The sequence below is a fragment of the Symphalangus syndactylus genome, chromosome 1, assembly GCF_028878055.3.
Source record: "Symphalangus syndactylus isolate Jambi chromosome 1, NHGRI_mSymSyn1-v2.1_pri, whole genome shotgun sequence".
Taxonomy (NCBI): Eukaryota; Metazoa; Chordata; class Mammalia; order Primates; family Hylobatidae; genus Symphalangus; species Symphalangus syndactylus.
Genome location: NC_072423.2, coordinates 17941918 through 17959280, shown reverse-complemented (window position 1 = coordinate 17959280; position 17363 = coordinate 17941918). Strand labels below are relative to the sequence as shown.

The following is a 17363-nucleotide window of genomic DNA, read 5'->3' as shown; positions in this document are numbered from 1 at the left end:
ATGATATTATAAGTATTCGGAAATGTTTTCTGTTAAGCCAAAGTCTCTGTGAAATTACAATTTAAAAACTTATGTGTAATAATAACAATGATTAAAATAGATCTTTGCTGATCTGAAAAATTTCTTTGTCTATCTTACATATACACACTATCACACACTCACACATGCACTCCATAAATAAAAACTGGAAAGCCATAGAGAGATAAATATATATGTACCTCTTGGTTTCTGGTAAGAAGGGAATAGGTTAATATATGTGAAATACTCAGGTAAATTCCTGATAATTTCTCTGTCTCTTTTTCTTTCTCTTTTATATTTCTCTCTTTCTCACTGTCCACAAGTTTCATTGTTAGATGCCAAACAGTTCAGTTTATCTGTTATTTGATTTACAGAAGTTACTCTTATATAAAGGTAAATATTACAAAATATAATGAGAGGCATTATAATGATTTATTCCCATAGTAAATGAAACTGATGAAACTGACGTGCTTAAAGATTTTAATGCCACTTTATGTGTTCAAAGTAAGCGCTACTGAACTTAAGGTGCTATTTGAATAGAAAGCTTTTCTCATGCTATTGTATTTGGCATTCAAAAAATGGGAAAGGGAAAGCGAAATAATACGTTGGCAGTTCCATTTTTCCAAAGTAAAACAATATTTGGGTTTTCAGTTTAAAAATATTTTTCAGTAAATTAGGCCAGGTGCGGTCTGTAATCCCCACACTTTGGGAGGCCGAGGTAGGCGGATCACTTGAAGCCAGGACTTGGAGACCAGCGTGACCAACATAGCAAAACTCCATCTCTACTAAAAATATAAAAATTAGTCGGGCATGGTCGTGCGTGCCTGTAGCCCCAGCTACTCAGGAAGCTAAGGCAGGAGAATCACTTGAACCAGGGAGACAGAAGTTGCAGTGAGCCGAGATCACTCCACTCTACTCCAGCCTAAGCAACAAAGCGAGACTCAAAAAATAATAATGATAGTAAATAAACATTCAATAAGTTATTAAAACTTCAAGAGGTAAAAATGAACATGTTCATCTTTGCATACCCCTCAGCGGAAAATCATGCAATGAATTAAATGCAGTAATTCTGCTTGTAGCAGAATCCAAGTATTTTGTACTTAGAGGTAGTCATGTACTCTTGAAAAGCACTTTAGGAAAACGAACCTGTACAGTGTTCTCATTTTCTAATTTTAAGTTGTTAAAGGCACCATTTAATGTCAGTTTATATTTCCTGTTACTGTCACCTCTTCAGAGGGTTAATATACACTAATGAAAACCTAGAATATTTCTCTGTTTGTTTTTATTTTCCAAATATCAAGAGATTAAAATGCATTTTTCTGACAATTCACATTCTTTTAATAGACTGCAGACACAGAAACTGTGTGGCAATACATTTAGTGTTCTAAGAAACTAAATTTTGGTGTAATTTGTTATGCAGCAATATGGTTTCTGTGGAATACAGGTGTGGCTTCATCGAATCCTCTGGCCCTGAGTCTCTCTCATAGGCTGCAGGGAAGGTGTCAGCCAGAGCTGCAGTGGATTGAAGATGCAACTGGGGTAGATCTGCTGCCAAGATTCCACAAATGGTTGCAGGCAGGATTTAGTTGCAGGCAGGATTTAGTTTCTGGGAGCTGGTGGCCAGAAGCCTCCCTCAGTTCCTTGCCCCATGGGCCTCTCCGAACAACTGCTTATGACATGGCTCTTCGGTTCATCAGTGACCAAGAGAGAAGGCAATAGAAAGAATGCTAGCAGCATAGAAATCTCATTCTTTCATAACCTAATTTCAGAAGTCACATCTTACCACTTTTATAACATTATATTCATTAAAAGCAGGTCACAGGGCCAGCCCCCACTGAGAGGAAGGGAATTAGACAAGGCTGTGAATACCAAAAGGGGGGATAAGTGAGGGACATTTTAGAAGTGTGTCTGTATTTTTATTTTTAAAAAATGATATACACACTCACTGGGAAAATCGATTTGAATTTTTTTCTTTACCATTTTTACCCAATTATTCTGAGGTTAAGGAAACATTTCAAGAATAAAACAAAATATAATTTACAAGGTTTGAAGTCATGACCATAATCTTTTTATTGGCATTTATTAGCACCTGATTGATCACATTACTTGTTACGTAGCTATAATCTATATTTGAAATTTATGGATAAGAGTTAAAATGAAAGATTTATATGCCATAGTATTTACGTTACTATATAACCAATGCTGAACTTCTAATACAAAATGTCAACGCTAGGAATATCAATTCAAATGATAGTGAATTTCTCACCTGAAGCCACAAAGGCAACAAGGAGTTGGTACATTTTTAAGTGTTGAAAAAAAATCAAGTGATAATTATAGAACTGGTAAAATTATCCTTCAGGGAATGAATGGAAAGTAAAGATACCAGATCAAGGAAAGCTATAAGATGCTATTAATAGCGAGAACTACCCTTAAAAATTGGCTAAAGGAAATTCTGTAAACAGAAACAAAATGATAAAAGAATCCCGTAGCATCAAAAAACAAGAAAGAACAATCAAATAGAAATATGAATCTATAAGATAGAATGTCTTTCTCCTCATTTGTTTTATAAATCATATTTATTGATTGAAATAAAAATTATAAAATCATTTTATACTCAAGAAAGTGATATTTAACGATAGAGAAGGTAAAATGACCTAAAGAGAAGTAAGTTTTCCATACTTCACTTGAAGTGATGAAATGTTGATTTCCAGTAGATAAGGCTGTTACATTTGTGTATTTTAACAAGTATGAAAACTGTACAAAGTGATAAACTAAAAAATACTGTACGTATATCAGCCAGATGGAATCCAAACAAAAATTCAAATAACAAACAAGAAAGCAAAAGAAGAAATGCAGGGATGAGAAAGAGAGGACACAAAGAAAACAAATTATAAAATGGCAGATATAAGTTCTAACACATCAATAATTACTGTAAATGTAAATGGCCTAAATAGATGAGGTAGGAGTCAGAGATTGGCAGGGTGAATAAAACAAAACAAACAAACAAACAAAAAGCATGAGCAAGTTATATGCTATTAATAAGGAACTTAACAAGAAATTCACTTCCTCAGATCATCAATTAAGATTGCCATCTCTTACAAATGAAATAATGGAAAATAAAAGGATGGAAAAAAATAACTTGGAAATAGTAGTTTTTAAAAAATACCTAAGAGTGGCTACGTTAATATCAGAGATGTCACTTCAGAACAAAACAAAACAAAATAAAATACAGAAACCTACCACAGACAAGGAGGGAAATTTCATAATGATAAAAGGATCAATACATCAGGAAGACATAATGATCCCATATGAGTATTCATAAAACAACACAGCTTCCAAACACATGAAGCAAAAACAGGTAGAGCTGAAAACAGAAATAGAAAAATCAGGAATTATAGTTGAGGATTTCAGAAATCTCTCTCAACAACTAATAAAATGACTACACAGAATATCAGCAAAGGTATAGAGAATCTGAACAATACAATCAACAAATAGGATCTAATTGTCATGTATAGAACATTCAACCATACAATTGCAGATATACATATTTCCAAGTGTCATGTAACATTCACCAAGGTACATATCCTATTAACAAAAAAAAAACACCTTCAACTAATGTAAAAGAATTGAAATTAGGCAGAGTATGTTCTCTTTCTGTAATGAAATCAAACTAAAAATCAACAGCAGAAATACAACAGAAATATCTCTAAAGAAGTAAAAATTAGACAACACATGTTTAAATAATTGATGGTTCAATGAGGAATTCGCTAAGGAAATAAAAAAATACAAAACTGAATAAAATGAAAATACTGTAATGTCAAATATTTGAAAGACAGCTAAAGTAGTGCAGAGAAGAAAGATTATGCCCTAAATTCTTACATTAGAAATAAAGTACTCAAGCCAATAATCTTAAGTTCCTACCACAGGAAACTTGGAAAAAAACTTAGAAAAACAATTCAAATATATTTGAATTGTTATTTCTTTTATTTAAGTTGTTACTTTATTTAAAAATATTTAAATTGTTATTTCTTTTACTTGAATATATTTAAATTATGTGAATATATATTTAAGTATATTCTGTCATGTCGCTTCCAATAAATATGCTGAATAAATAAGTTAATACTGTTATAATTTTAAAATATTGCTTGACTTGATCATCAAGACAGGTATGACAATCTTATACAACTTCTTAGGGGGCATATTTGAAAAGTGGCTTTTCTGGCTTCCTTACTTTTGAAGTCTGGGTAAAAGGTATAGATTTCTTATGTCTGATCTTTCTCTTTTTCTGAAAGAAAAGAACTATCTTGCCCATCTTTTCTACGTGTTCACTACAACATTTGGATTCACCAGAAATTTTGCGATTTGGAGGAGCTGGGCTTTTAAAAAATTTTTTGTTGATTTGATTTATATTTTCAAAGTGTAAATCTTACTCTTTGGTCATGCTATTTACAGTGAAAATTGAATTCCAGATCATACACACAAAGTAAAGTTTAACATACTATATCATGCATGATTTCACATAAATACTTTTTGCTTTAGTAAGAACTGGGGTGACTGAAGTGGAGTATTTGGATATATGCACAGGTATAGCTCATGAAAGTCTTAAATATGTTGTAAAATGTCTGCTTCTGAATCCATTTTTTTTTCTCAGCTTTTTGATGTGGAATACAGTTTAGCCAATTTGGATTATTAATGTAAAGAATGTACTATCGGGAAAATAAAACTGACTTTAAGAATAAATTTTGTTTCAATTGAAAAAAAATTATAAGTACTTTTTGAAAATAGATAGGACAATCTTTGAGCTTCACTCTTCAAATTTCGTGAAGTCTGAGAAAACTTTCCAGTCAGCCAACATAAAGCAGTTGGCAGCTTTGCACACCTATCAAATGGGGGTGAGAAAATATTACCGCATTTTACTGACATAAAGAGCTTTCTCCTGTTCACCACAAAGTGTAAATAGACCTGTGAAGATCTTGTGACTTAGCCACACAGATTCTTTAAGAATAAGTGTGAATATGGTAAACGGTTTAGGAATTTTGCTTAGAAAATATATAGGAAAATTGGGGTCATCTGTGGCTTTGTTTCCTGAAACCTTAAATGCACAAAAATATTTGGAAATCTCAATGAATTCAATATTAAAGAAAATCTATAATTTTGACAAATAAATAGATTTTAAATGTAAAACAACAACAACAAACAGAAAAAATTCCCTGATCTTGGTGATATAACCGTCCTTCTCTTAGTACCACCTAGTTTGTAGTGGAACTGTGATAGGAATTATTTCACAGAGTGATTTGCTCTCACATTAGATATTGATAATAATTATCATTTGAAGTTATTGGTTATGTGCTCTCCTTTTAATTTCCTTTTAACATTTTAGTATTTCTGGAAACAGTTACATTGTCATCTTTGTCATTTAATCGATATGAGGTTCTACAAGATGATGTTTACATAGTAATATAAATTACAGATACAGTCACCTGCCTAAATTTAGAAAGTGGCAGAACCTTTAACAATATCAGGCTTGTGCAGCGTTATTTCCCATAAAATGTGCACCGTGTCTGTTATCCACCTGGAAATAGTGCTAAGCTGCTAAGCACATTCTTATACAGAAATAAGATTAGTTGGGGCTATATAGTTCCAGCAGAGCTAATATTAATTTTATTTTTGGCTTAAGGTCTCAAGAAATATTTTGGCTTTTTTATTTGGCACCATTAAGTTGGATTAGATTGCATAAGAAAATTGGGATAGTTTGTGGCTTTGTTCACTAAAACCTTGGCATGAGTGTAAATATTTTAAGATGCTGATGAATTGAGTGTCAGGTTTCCATACACACAGGTAAAATATGTAGAACAGATTATATATACATATATAGGTATATATAATATTGTATATTATATTTATTCCATATATATTCTATGTAATACAGAAATATACTTAGGTTGCTAAGCTCAAATGTATGACATAATCTCTTTAAGTCTCAAAATTTGTACACTGGTGAGAAATTTCAGCAATATTTTAGAGCAGAGCTTTCTTGAACCTGCTTGGCATCCCAAGTACTTCATAAGAGTAGTTAAATGATGTATCCACCAAGAAAGTCTAAATTGTCTGAAACTAAATTTGTACTTGGCAGGCAAAGCACCATAAAGGCTTCAAGTTGATCAGCCTGCCAGAAAACAGGAATTTTATTTTTCCAAGACTTATTACAAATGATGCATTGACACTTTATAAAACGGATTATGGATTTTGGGTCTCTCTGTATTTCTTTATTCACATTATAAAGAAGTCGGACTGGTCACTTCTTTTTCTCTCTGATCTATGAGGTTATTATTATAATGTAATTTTTAAGCCCCTTAAAGCTTATAGAAAACACAGCAATGACATCAAGATACTATGTGGAGAGACTTTGAAATAGTTTATTTTTAAATAATTGGAGTTTTAAAAATCATTGAACATTATCTTAGAAATGTAATTTTTTATCACTATTTTTTCTCAAATAATTTTACTGAAAACCTAGCCTAAAGGAAAGGCATCACATAGATTTGAACCACTGACACATTGCTTCAATAACACTAGTTAATAGCAATAGCTTGAAAGGGGAGCAATGAAGAGTAAGCTAGCAAAAGGTCATGCTTACTGTATTCCATGCCAATTCTTTAAAATAGAGGTAATTTCTATATGATCAGATAATGCCATTTAAAATTTAAGAACGACTCTTGGCAAACATGACATTATGTTTTAAACTTTGTGTTTATGCTCATTTTTTTTTTTTTTTTTTTTTTTTTTTTTTTTTTTTTTTTTGAGACGGAGTCTCGCTCTGTCGCCCAGGCTGGAGTGCAGTGGCGCAATCTCGGCTCACTGCAAGCTCCGCCTCCCGGGTTCACGCCATTCTCCTGCCTCAGCCTCTCCGAGTAGCTGGGACTACAGGCGCCCGCCACCACGCCCGGCTAATTTTTTGTATTTTTAGTAGAGACGGGGTCTCACTGTGGTCTCGATCTCCTGACCTCGTGATCCGCCCGCCTCGGCCTCCCAAAGTGCTGGGATTACAAGCGTGAGCCACCGCGCCCGGCCGTGTTTATGCTCATTTTATGTTACAATGCTTTTGGAAAGTAAAATATCTAAGCTTTAAATTATTGGCAAGTTATTCAAATTTATTTTATATTATTAAGTTGCCTGCTTTGGCAAATTATTTTCTGTCTCTGTACAATTTAAAAGCCTCTCATTTGCACCAACAAGCATAGATGGAAGCTGTCTGTATAATGTGCTACAGTGTAAGGATTTTTAAAATAGAATATTTAACCATGAGCAAATCTTGAACTACATACATATGATGCCATATGGCCATTTACTTTATGGTTTCATTTATCTCATCATCACAACTATAGTCTTCTATTTAATAGTCTGTGTACTCTTGCAAAAGTTCATATATATATATATGTTTTAGATCTATACAAAATGCATTTTCATACTCATCATTTGTGCATGTTTGACAGGCCACATTTTATAATACAATAAAGTGTTTATTTTCCTGAATATTAAAAACGGATTCTTTTTTCTTTTTATCAGAGTATATGTCATCATATCTATCATAATGATTGTTTCTTAGCATTGTGCTTTGAATCTGTATTGATCTATTTTCTCACTGCAAATGGCTTTTGTTATTTTGTGTGCATTACAGGTCCTATGCTTCTTAGGAAAAAAAAATTCAACAAAGGTTTCATTTTCTATAGATTAAGATAAAGCAATAACGATAAACAATAAGACAAAAATCTTTTTAATGTCTCTTTTATCCTGCCATGGAAGTTTAACTTCTGCCAAAAATGCTTTTCTTTATGCCCTATTGCATTTTTCAGATAATACATAAAATGTCACTTGGGAGAGACTTTGCTAAGTACATAGGGATTTTTTGGATTACAATACACTGTTTGCTCCTTTCAAAGATTTAGTTAAAAGTTGTGATTGTTAGTTTGGTTTACTGTTTACGATTGTTAGAAACATTCAGGATGGCAGAAGTGATGTCTGTTTTGTTCACTTTCAAGGAGCAGGTCAGCGGTGGATATTCAACCCACCTTATTTTGTTGTTGTTGTGTTGTGTTGTGTTTTGTTTTGTTTTAGGCTTTCAGCAGCCAGAAACCTTGGTTTTTAGCTTCTGTTTCTAGTGATAGGTGGAAAAGAGGGATGAGGAAGGAGTTTTACTACCCAGTCAGAAACGGAAACTAAGAACCCGTGACTGTGTCCTCTCCCTTGGACACCCTTAGACAAAGAGCCACTAAAGGATCTAGAATTCTCGGATCACAGGTTTAGTTAGTAGGAAAGTATAACCTGCTACCTGAAGAATGAGAAGCCAGGGGAAAGAGGGTCTGTGGAGAGCGGGGAGCGTGCTCCCGCAGAGCGAACAGGTTGCACCAAGGAGAAGGTGGAGGTGAAGTTGTGCAAGGAATGGACACATCCAGGGTAGCCGACACAGGGGATGTGGAAGATGGAGTGACAAAGAGGAAGCCAGAGGGATGGACAGGCCTGGACCTCGCAGTCCCTTTGAGCTATGATGAGGAGATTGAATGAACTCAAAGAACAGTGTCAGGATGAGAAGACTAATTGTTGTGTAATTTAATAGGAGATATTTTAGCTTAAAAATATCCAAAGTGGAAGTATGCCAAATGTATTCCCGAAATACTCTAAAAGATTTATAGTGAAAACAGTTGATACTTTGAAGCTGTAGAATTTTTATATGAAGAGGTGGTAGCTCAGGATTCAATTTCCTCAGTTTCCAAACTGGGTTGACCCCTTCTAACTGTATGACTTGGCTGGATACATCAGAGCCTAAGCCCTAGTTTCATTATCATTAAGATGGGGATAATAATAGTACTGATTATTCCACTGATTATATCAATATTATATAGAAACTGGAACTGCAACTTTATTACATACAGAGCACTTTTGTAAATTTCATTTTTCCTATGCTTTTCCTGTTTTTTTTTTTTTAAGTACACCATTTCTCTTTCAAAAGACAGAGGGAAAAACACACAGAAAGTAAATGGTACAATTAGTATGTCAAGGTGACATACTAATGACTTGTATAACATTGATAAAAATGTATGCCTTGCCTACAAGATAGCTAGGGCTAACCAATCTGCAGGCATTTTCCCTTTTAATAGTCACAAGAATTCAATGAGGCCCACGCTATTCTTGTCTCCTTTTATACCAAGGATATTTAGTGAAAGGCAGTTTTATGTAATTGGTCCAAGATCATCATCTAAAAAGTGGCAGAGTAAAACTCTACCCAATAGAGGCTGGTGTCCACTGACACATTAAGTTCTTCTTTGGCAACAAATAATATTTTTTAGTGATATTATATATACTTTGTAGACCCTTAACATTTTATTTATGTGGTTATGTACTACATTCAAAAATATTTGCAGGAATCATGGTGGCCTGATTGAGCATTTTTACAGTGCAAAAATCAGTACAAGAAACCAAGTCAACATCGTTAAAATATTTTCCCACGTATCAGTGGCCCTGTCCTACAACCACTGGCAAATACTTTCGTAGTTGTCTGAGCTAAAATACAAAGAGTGCACACATTTGTATAGGGAAATGAAGACTTTAGTGCATGCATATGTGTGTTAACCATCCTCATCTCAAGCAAGTTTTCCTTGCCTGAGAAAACTTTTTAAAACAGGAAATACTCTTCAAGTTCAAGGACTGACTAAGCCCAACTCATTTTTATTTAGTCAGATGTGAAAAAATACACAGTTAATTGGTAGGCAAGATCTCAATGTACCAGAATCCAATTATTGAGTCTTCAAAACACTAGTGAAATAAAAGTTAATGAGACATTTAAAGACATTACAATTTTATGATACTGATTTATTTTGAAAACTAGCAAGGATAAATTTAAGTTTAATATGCTGAATTAAATTCTCTGTCTTCACTTTGGAATTTCAACCAAAAGAAATATAATTAAGTAGTGAATAGTAAATATATATATGTATTTGTATAGGTAAATAAATATATATATATATATATATATTTGCTGTGTTTCTAATTAAGAGTTCCTTTTGTTCTTTTCTTTTTTTATATTGGTGTTGGAATTTGGTCAGTTGTATTCTTATTGCCCTCTGAATTATAGTAAATGAAGGGAACAAAATACTCCACATCAGCAATAATTGAAACATGATTGGACATATACCAATGCTAACAAAAATAATTACAACCATGAGTCTAAATTTTTATAATAAGTATTATAATGAAGAGTGAAGTGGTTTGACATCTCTATATAACACTTGTTAAAATGTTTTTTATCTACAATTAAAAGTTAATGTTAATTAAGTTTAATATTATAAGGTCTCTTAATAAGATAGCCTTAATATTCATCTTTTAAAATATTATATAGTCTTTTTTTCCTGATGATTAAAGGCTTATTTTGTAAGTTAGTTAAAGTAATGAAACCCATTCAGTTGATTAAATAGATGGGTCATAAGGAGGCAATTTATGATCTGTAACTATACAAAAGCAGATGAAAAAAAGTGAGAGGATTTAATGTCATGCACATAAAATATTATATAAGATTATTTACACCAGAAAAGTGTATCTGAGAATAAAAACAGATAATTATATACAGCCATGGAACTTTATTAATTTACAAATTAAGCTGCATGTTTTCAGCACTTTTTTAAAGCAAAAATTCTACTTAGTGTATTCTCAATATACCTATATTACAATATTGAATAAATAACTGGGTATATATATTGTTACATATAGTATGCCTTTACAAATTAATTTGTGTTTTGGTATTTATATGGAAAGTTGATTTTAATTCCTTTACAAAGCTTTGCATTGGGCTAAGACTCTGTGTAGTGTTATCTACGCTGTAAAGTTTCCTCATTTCTAAGCGATACTCATAACTTCATCAGTACCCCTTAGATCACCTTGACCATACCTAAGAATCTAACACTGGCTTGACACATATTACATAATAAACAAAATTATTGAACAAATACATATGTTATAATGTAAATTATGTATCTTTAAAACTTAACTATGCTTCTCTCATCCACCAGACTGTAAAATCTTTGACACACAAGAACCATGTCTTTTCCATAATATTTTATTTTTGACCTTATCACAATATTAGCCACAGTAAGAAATTAATTCATGTTAGATGTGCTTTTGCCTGAAAATAACAGAAAACTCAACCATCATAACTTAAATAAATATAGGTTATCCTGCTCACATAGCAAAGAAATCAGAGGTATGCATTCTACGTGTCATGCCGTAATTCACACCTTAAATCAGGCTCTTATCTTCATGATTCACCATTTTGAATGTTATGAGAAAGCTGTTATACTCACCTTCTTCCAGAACTATGTCCTTATTCAAACACAAGGAAGGCAGAGGAAAGAGAGTTCCTCATTGTGATGTTCTCATATTTTTCTAGATGGGAAATCTTCTCAGTACACTTCATCTCACATCCCAGCAGCCAGAGCCAGGCCATATGGCTGCCTTGAGACTAGTCAATAGTCAACAGATGAAGGGCATCATGTGAAATGTAGACTACGATTTAACCTCTGGGATTGGGATAGAGGCTTGTTTGCCTATAGATCAATAGGTTGTGCATTCGGCCTGAACAAATCGAGGCTTAGCAGGGACAATAAATATTACAATTTGTATTTTGTAGAGGACAATGTTACAATAGATATGACCCAAATAGAACTGGATTTGTCAAAATGAATTATTTATGTCATATGCTATCTTCAATTGCATCTTTATCTTTTTATTTGTATTTGGCAAAATTGGATACAAGCATTTTCTATTTCTTAGTGGATAGTTACAAGTGTTTAAATTCCTCTATATTTTTAGTTACATTGGAAAAATATGCAATATTGAAAAAGCGCGGCTGAGCGCGGTGGCTCACACCTGTAATCCCAGCACTTCGGGAGGCTGAGGCGGGTGGATCATGAGATCAGGAGATGGAAACCATCCTGGCCAACGTGGTGAAACCCCGTCTCTACTAAAATACAAAAAATTAGCTGGGCGTGGTGGTACGTGCCTGTAGTCCCAGCTACTCAGGAGGCTTAGGCAAGGGAATTGCTTGAACCCTGGAGGTGGAGGTTGCAGTGAGCCGAGATCATGCTACTGCACTCCAGCCTGGCGACAGAGCAAGACTCTGTCTCAAAAAAAAAAAAAAGCATTGTTTTCATCAATTAAAAAAAAAAAAAAAAGAGTAGGTCTTGTTCCTGTATTTACAAGGGAAATTTCAGCGTGAAATTGTGTCCTTTATCTTTTCTCAGGTCTTAAAGATAAATATGAATTTAGATTCCATACATCGATTAATTGAGGAAACACAGATCTTCCAGATGCAACAATCATCAATTAAGTCACGCGGTGACATGGTGGCACCTGCCTCACCCCCCAGGGATACCTGTAATACCTGCTTCCCACTTCATGGGCTACAATCTCATGCTGCTCACAATTTCTGTGCGCACTCGTATAACACCAACGAATGGGATATTTGTGAAGAACTTCGCCTGCGGGAGCTTGAAGAAGTCAAGGCCAGAGCTGCTCAGATGGAAAAGACCATGCGGTGGTGGTCGGACTGCACTGCCAACTGGAGAGAAAAATGGAGTAAAGTTCGAGCTGAAAGGAACAGTGCCAGGGAGGAAGGAAGACAACTCAGAATAAAACTAGAGATGGCGATGAAAGAACTGAGTACACTGAAAAAGAAACAGAGTTTGCCACCTCAGAAGGAGGCATTAGAAGCTAAAGTTACCCAGGATCTGAAGCTTCCTGGCTTCGTAGAAGAATCCTGTGAACATAGAGACCAATTTCAATTGAGTTCACAAATGCATGAGTCTATCAGAGAGTATTTGGTAAAAAGACAATTTTCTACAAAGGAGGACACAAATAATAAGGTAAGAAAAAAATCCAGAGATGATGTGAATTTCTGAAGGTCATATATAGTGATGGAGAGGAAGAAGGAAGTGACAAATCCAATGGTGATTATACTAGTCTGCCAGGGCTACCATAACAAAGTACCATAATCATGGTTGTTTAAGCAACAGAAATTCATTTTCTTACAATTGTAGAAGCTAGAAATACAAGATCAATGTGCTAGCAGGGTTAGTTTCTTCTGAGGCCTCTCTCCTTGGCTTATAGAAAGCCGTTTTCTCCTTGTGTCTTCACATGGTCTTTTCTCTGTACACATGTCTGTGTCTTAAGTTCTTCTTGTAAGGACACCATCATTAGGCCCACCCTACTGACCCTAATTTAGCTAAATCACCTCCCTAAAGGGCCTGTCTCTACCAACAGTCACATTCTGAGGTACTGGGGGTTAGGAGACCTAACAAGAAAGATATGCATATGTATCCTTCATCTGACTTCAATACTTTCCGTGAACAGCACATCTTATTGTATTGTTTGTCAAAATATTATAGTATAGATGATTGCAATGCTCATTCTTAAGAGAATTAAGGAATGAGTCATGCTAGGTAACCTGGCATCCACATACTACTTAAAAAATAAAAGTGAAGCATCATCGAGATTTTGCTTGAACTTGACTATTCATTGAGATTTTATTTGAAATTGTCTTTCATTTCAGACTTACAAACCAGGGCAAATTTAAATTATAGGCAAATACCAATAGCATGAGTCCTGTGAAGTTTTTGAGTTACGCTCTAAGAGTATCGTGCAGTTGTTGCTCTAGTACTGATGTCCATGTTTATTAAAGTGCCCCATTAAATTCTATTTAGATGTGACTCATGAATTAAAGCAATAAGGGGAACTAAAATAAAGCAATAAGCAAGCTTTTTAAAATATTCAAGAGCTTCCTGAAAATTCTATCTTGTCTTTCAAAAATGTTAAAAAATAATTACTTTGAAACTGTGTCTTATGACAAAAGAAACTTGAAAGAGGAATTCATCAACTCATTAAAAATTATTTACAGCTGTTCAAGTTTGTGCAGGGTTATTTTTAGCTGTGATTAGAAAAAGAGAATAAACAGAGTTAAAGCAGAACTTTTGAGAAATGTATTTTTTTTTATGAAGAAGTAGAACATAGAAAAAAATAAGCTCAAAGAAGAATGCAAGTAAGTATGGCCACACAACACTTTTAGGGAATGATAGTGAAATAAAAATATGAATTTGTGGTGGTATCATAACATTTATTTCTTTATGAAAATGTATCGTCATCATGATTTTTCTCCAAGAGGTATAAATATGTTTTGTTTTGTTTTGTTTTCAGGAACAAGGTGTGGTTATTGATTCTCTAAAATTAAGTGAGGAGATGAAGCCCAATCTAGATGGTGTCGATTTATTCAACAATGGTGGTTCTGGAAACGGTGAAATGAAAACTGGGCTGAGACTGAAAGCAACAAATCTGCCTTTGGAAAATGGAGTAACTGAAATTTCAGCTTTGCAGGTGCATTTGGATGAATTCCAAAAAATCTTACGGAAGGAAAGAGAGTAAGTGCTAATGATTGTCTCCCTTAACCAAGTCTAAGTTTCAAATCACGTAAAATTGTTAATACAGATAGATTGGTCATTTGATAATGTATTTTATCCATGTTTAGTCATGAAGTTTTAGGATTTAAAGAAATTAGTTTGATATATATTCATATGTTGAATTTTACAATGTAGTTTATAACTTGTTAGTGTTTTCCATTCTTTTAAGTTGACTTTTATCATGACTATGTTTTTATCTTCTCTGGTAGATTCACTTTAATTGTATATGAATTCTTAATATACAAGGTTAAAATATCCAGTGTATTATCTAAGTGTGACAGCATCTTGGATTTGGTCAATAAAAATGAATAAATATGTTAATATTAATAGTGGAAGAATCACAGTTTTGTGAGATATTTATTACAGAAAAAGTAGTCTTATACATGGAACGTTAAGGGCATCAGGCTTGTGCTTAATTGGCCTGGATATTCATCTTTGTTCTGATGTATTCTAGCTATGTGATGTTGGCTGTTGCCCCTTTGTGAAAATAGCTGTAGTGCTGTTATGTTCCAGTTATCTATTATCTCGAAACAGACTTTTCCAAATAATTATCATTAAAACATATCAGCAGCAACCACCATGTCTTCTGTTCAAGAATTGTGAGCATGGCTTGGCATGGACATTGTATCTCTGACTTGTGCCTTCAGTTGCAAGGGCTCAAAGGCTGGCCATGCCTGGAAGGCTGGGGGCTGCAGCCTCTCTCACTCGTATATCTGGCAGTCCATCTCGGTTCTCATCTATGCCTCAGTTGGGACACCTGCACTGGGGCTATTTAAGGGGGTGCTTGGCTTCCTCACAATACTGGGGCTAGGTTGCAAGTGAACATCTTAAGAACACAGAGAGAAGAAAACGCCATTTGAATGATTCTGCCTCAAAAGTCATATAGCATCACTTCAGACCCACTAATCGGTGGTGGGAATCTCAAAGGCTAACTCAGATTAAAGAGAGAGGCACTTTCAATGGAAGGAGTGTGAAAACAATTTTATAATAAGAGTGTGTGGGATGCAGTCATTGTGGCAACGATCTTTGCAAAATACAGTCTGTCATAACCTTTCTCAGTGAATTCTCGTAAAGGTCAAGAACAAATAACGTCTGGGAAAGAGAATAGTAATATGAAATGTTCAATATGGATTTTTGTTTCTTTGCAATCAGCTTACAATTTTATTAGCACAATGTGGAATATCTAATATATAAATGTGGTTCCAAAATCTAAAAATAATTATTTTTTATCTCTTAGTTATAAAAGTCCTAATAGGCGGAACCAGAAAAGCAAGAAGGATATGTATGCATATATACACACAATATATTATATAAGTATACGTTATATAACAGTTTTAATTTTCCTGGTTTGAATGGACTGAAATAGGGATAAATATGCGTACTAGCCATTCACAAATACAGTAAGTTCTTTGCCACTAATTTTCTGCCAGAAGTTTTTCATTAGTCCCTCTGAAATTTACTAGTGCCAGCAATTCCCTTTTTCAGATTATTCTTCTGTATTTCACTAGATTAACAGATCGTGATCATACAAATATCTATGTACAGAATAAATATTTATTACTCTACCAAGTGTAAATTCCTAATAGAGGCAACAAACATTAGTAGAAAAAAGAATAAAAATAAATTTAATTTTCAGGCTTGTACACATAGTGACAATTTTATCTCGACCTATACATTTCAGTCACATTCTAATCTCCGTGCTTTTACTTCTTGAAGCATTTAACTTTTTGGTAATTATAGACTTCTCTCCAGCCCACATACGATATTACTTCCCCAATGCCATCTAATAGGAGCAATGCAGAGCTGTGTTTTTCTAGATGTTAGCTTTTCTATTCTAAGGTGTCAGTTTTAAAGATATGCATGTTCTGTCTTAACACGCTTATCCATATACGTATACACAACATATACTTTTTACTTTCTTGGAATAAATGAACAATTCTCAGAGTAAGTACATTCTGCAGTTCTCAGTGACTTCAGTCTATAATCCATAGACAGGCCAAAGAATAAGAGAAAAAAGGAGGCTTTCCATGGCCTTGTCTTCCTACTCTCCTCTTTTAAGAAACAATCCCACGGACGTGATGAGTCATGGTTCCTGTGTCCGTGAATCAACATTTGCATGCAATCCGCATGAGGCAATCAGTCTTTTTTTCTATCACAAGAGAACATTTTCCAAGAATATAGGACATGCTATTACTTATAAATCCATCTAATCTTTTAAGTTCTTCTTCCTGGAATATCAGTGAGTGGGTGGCTTCAATTGAGATGTGAATGTATTTTTTTCTGCATTCCCATCTAGTGAGAAAATTCTCTTCTTGACTAGTGCACAGAAATCAACTCAGAAAACTCAGGGACTCATTTTTTTCCATTGTCCTTGACTAGAACCTCCTCATCAAATAGATGAAATTTTATAGTTTTATTTGCACTCTGAGTACTGTTCAGTTTTATGAATAATTCTCCAGTGAATAAAAGTTTCTCATATACTGAGTATTTATATATTTCTGATGACTTTCATAAAGACTTCCCAGGTAGAAAATTTGGAGTAAGGCCAGGAAAGCTGATCCTCTTACAGAGCTATGTGTACCTAAACATTTGGGAAGCTGAGGTTTGGCAATACCAAATCTCAAGTAACAGAGACTGAGATAAAATAATTTGAACTGTCCTAACATTCAGAATCAGTTTTCAAATTTCACTGCAGAGACCTCCTTTATCACTTGCAAAATGTTTGTTCTGTGTCCTTTAAGCTGAGCATCAGTCCTCCCTTTCCATTTTATCATTGTATCTTTTTTTTCTTTTCTTTTCTTTTTGAGACAGTCTCACTCTGTTGCCCAGGCTGGAGTGCAGTGGTGC

The 17363-nt window shown here is 34.1% G+C and overlaps 1 protein-coding gene across 4 annotated transcripts in view; it reads left to right on the top strand.

The window, feature by feature from the left end:
• CCDC102B (coiled-coil domain containing 102B) overlaps positions 1 to 17363 on the top strand; it is a 340875-nt gene that overhangs the window by 105949 nt on the left and 217563 nt on the right. For all 4 annotated transcript variants that reach the window (XM_055296847.2, XM_063636884.1, XM_055296854.2 and 1 more), the window contains 2 exons: positions 12309 to 12929; positions 14257 to 14477. In XM_055296847.2, coding sequence (XP_055152822.2) covers positions 12324 to 12929; positions 14257 to 14477 — 827 coding nt within the window. In that variant the 5' untranslated portion in view covers positions 12309 to 12323. The remainder of the gene's footprint in view (positions 1 to 12308; positions 12930 to 14256; positions 14478 to 17363) is intronic.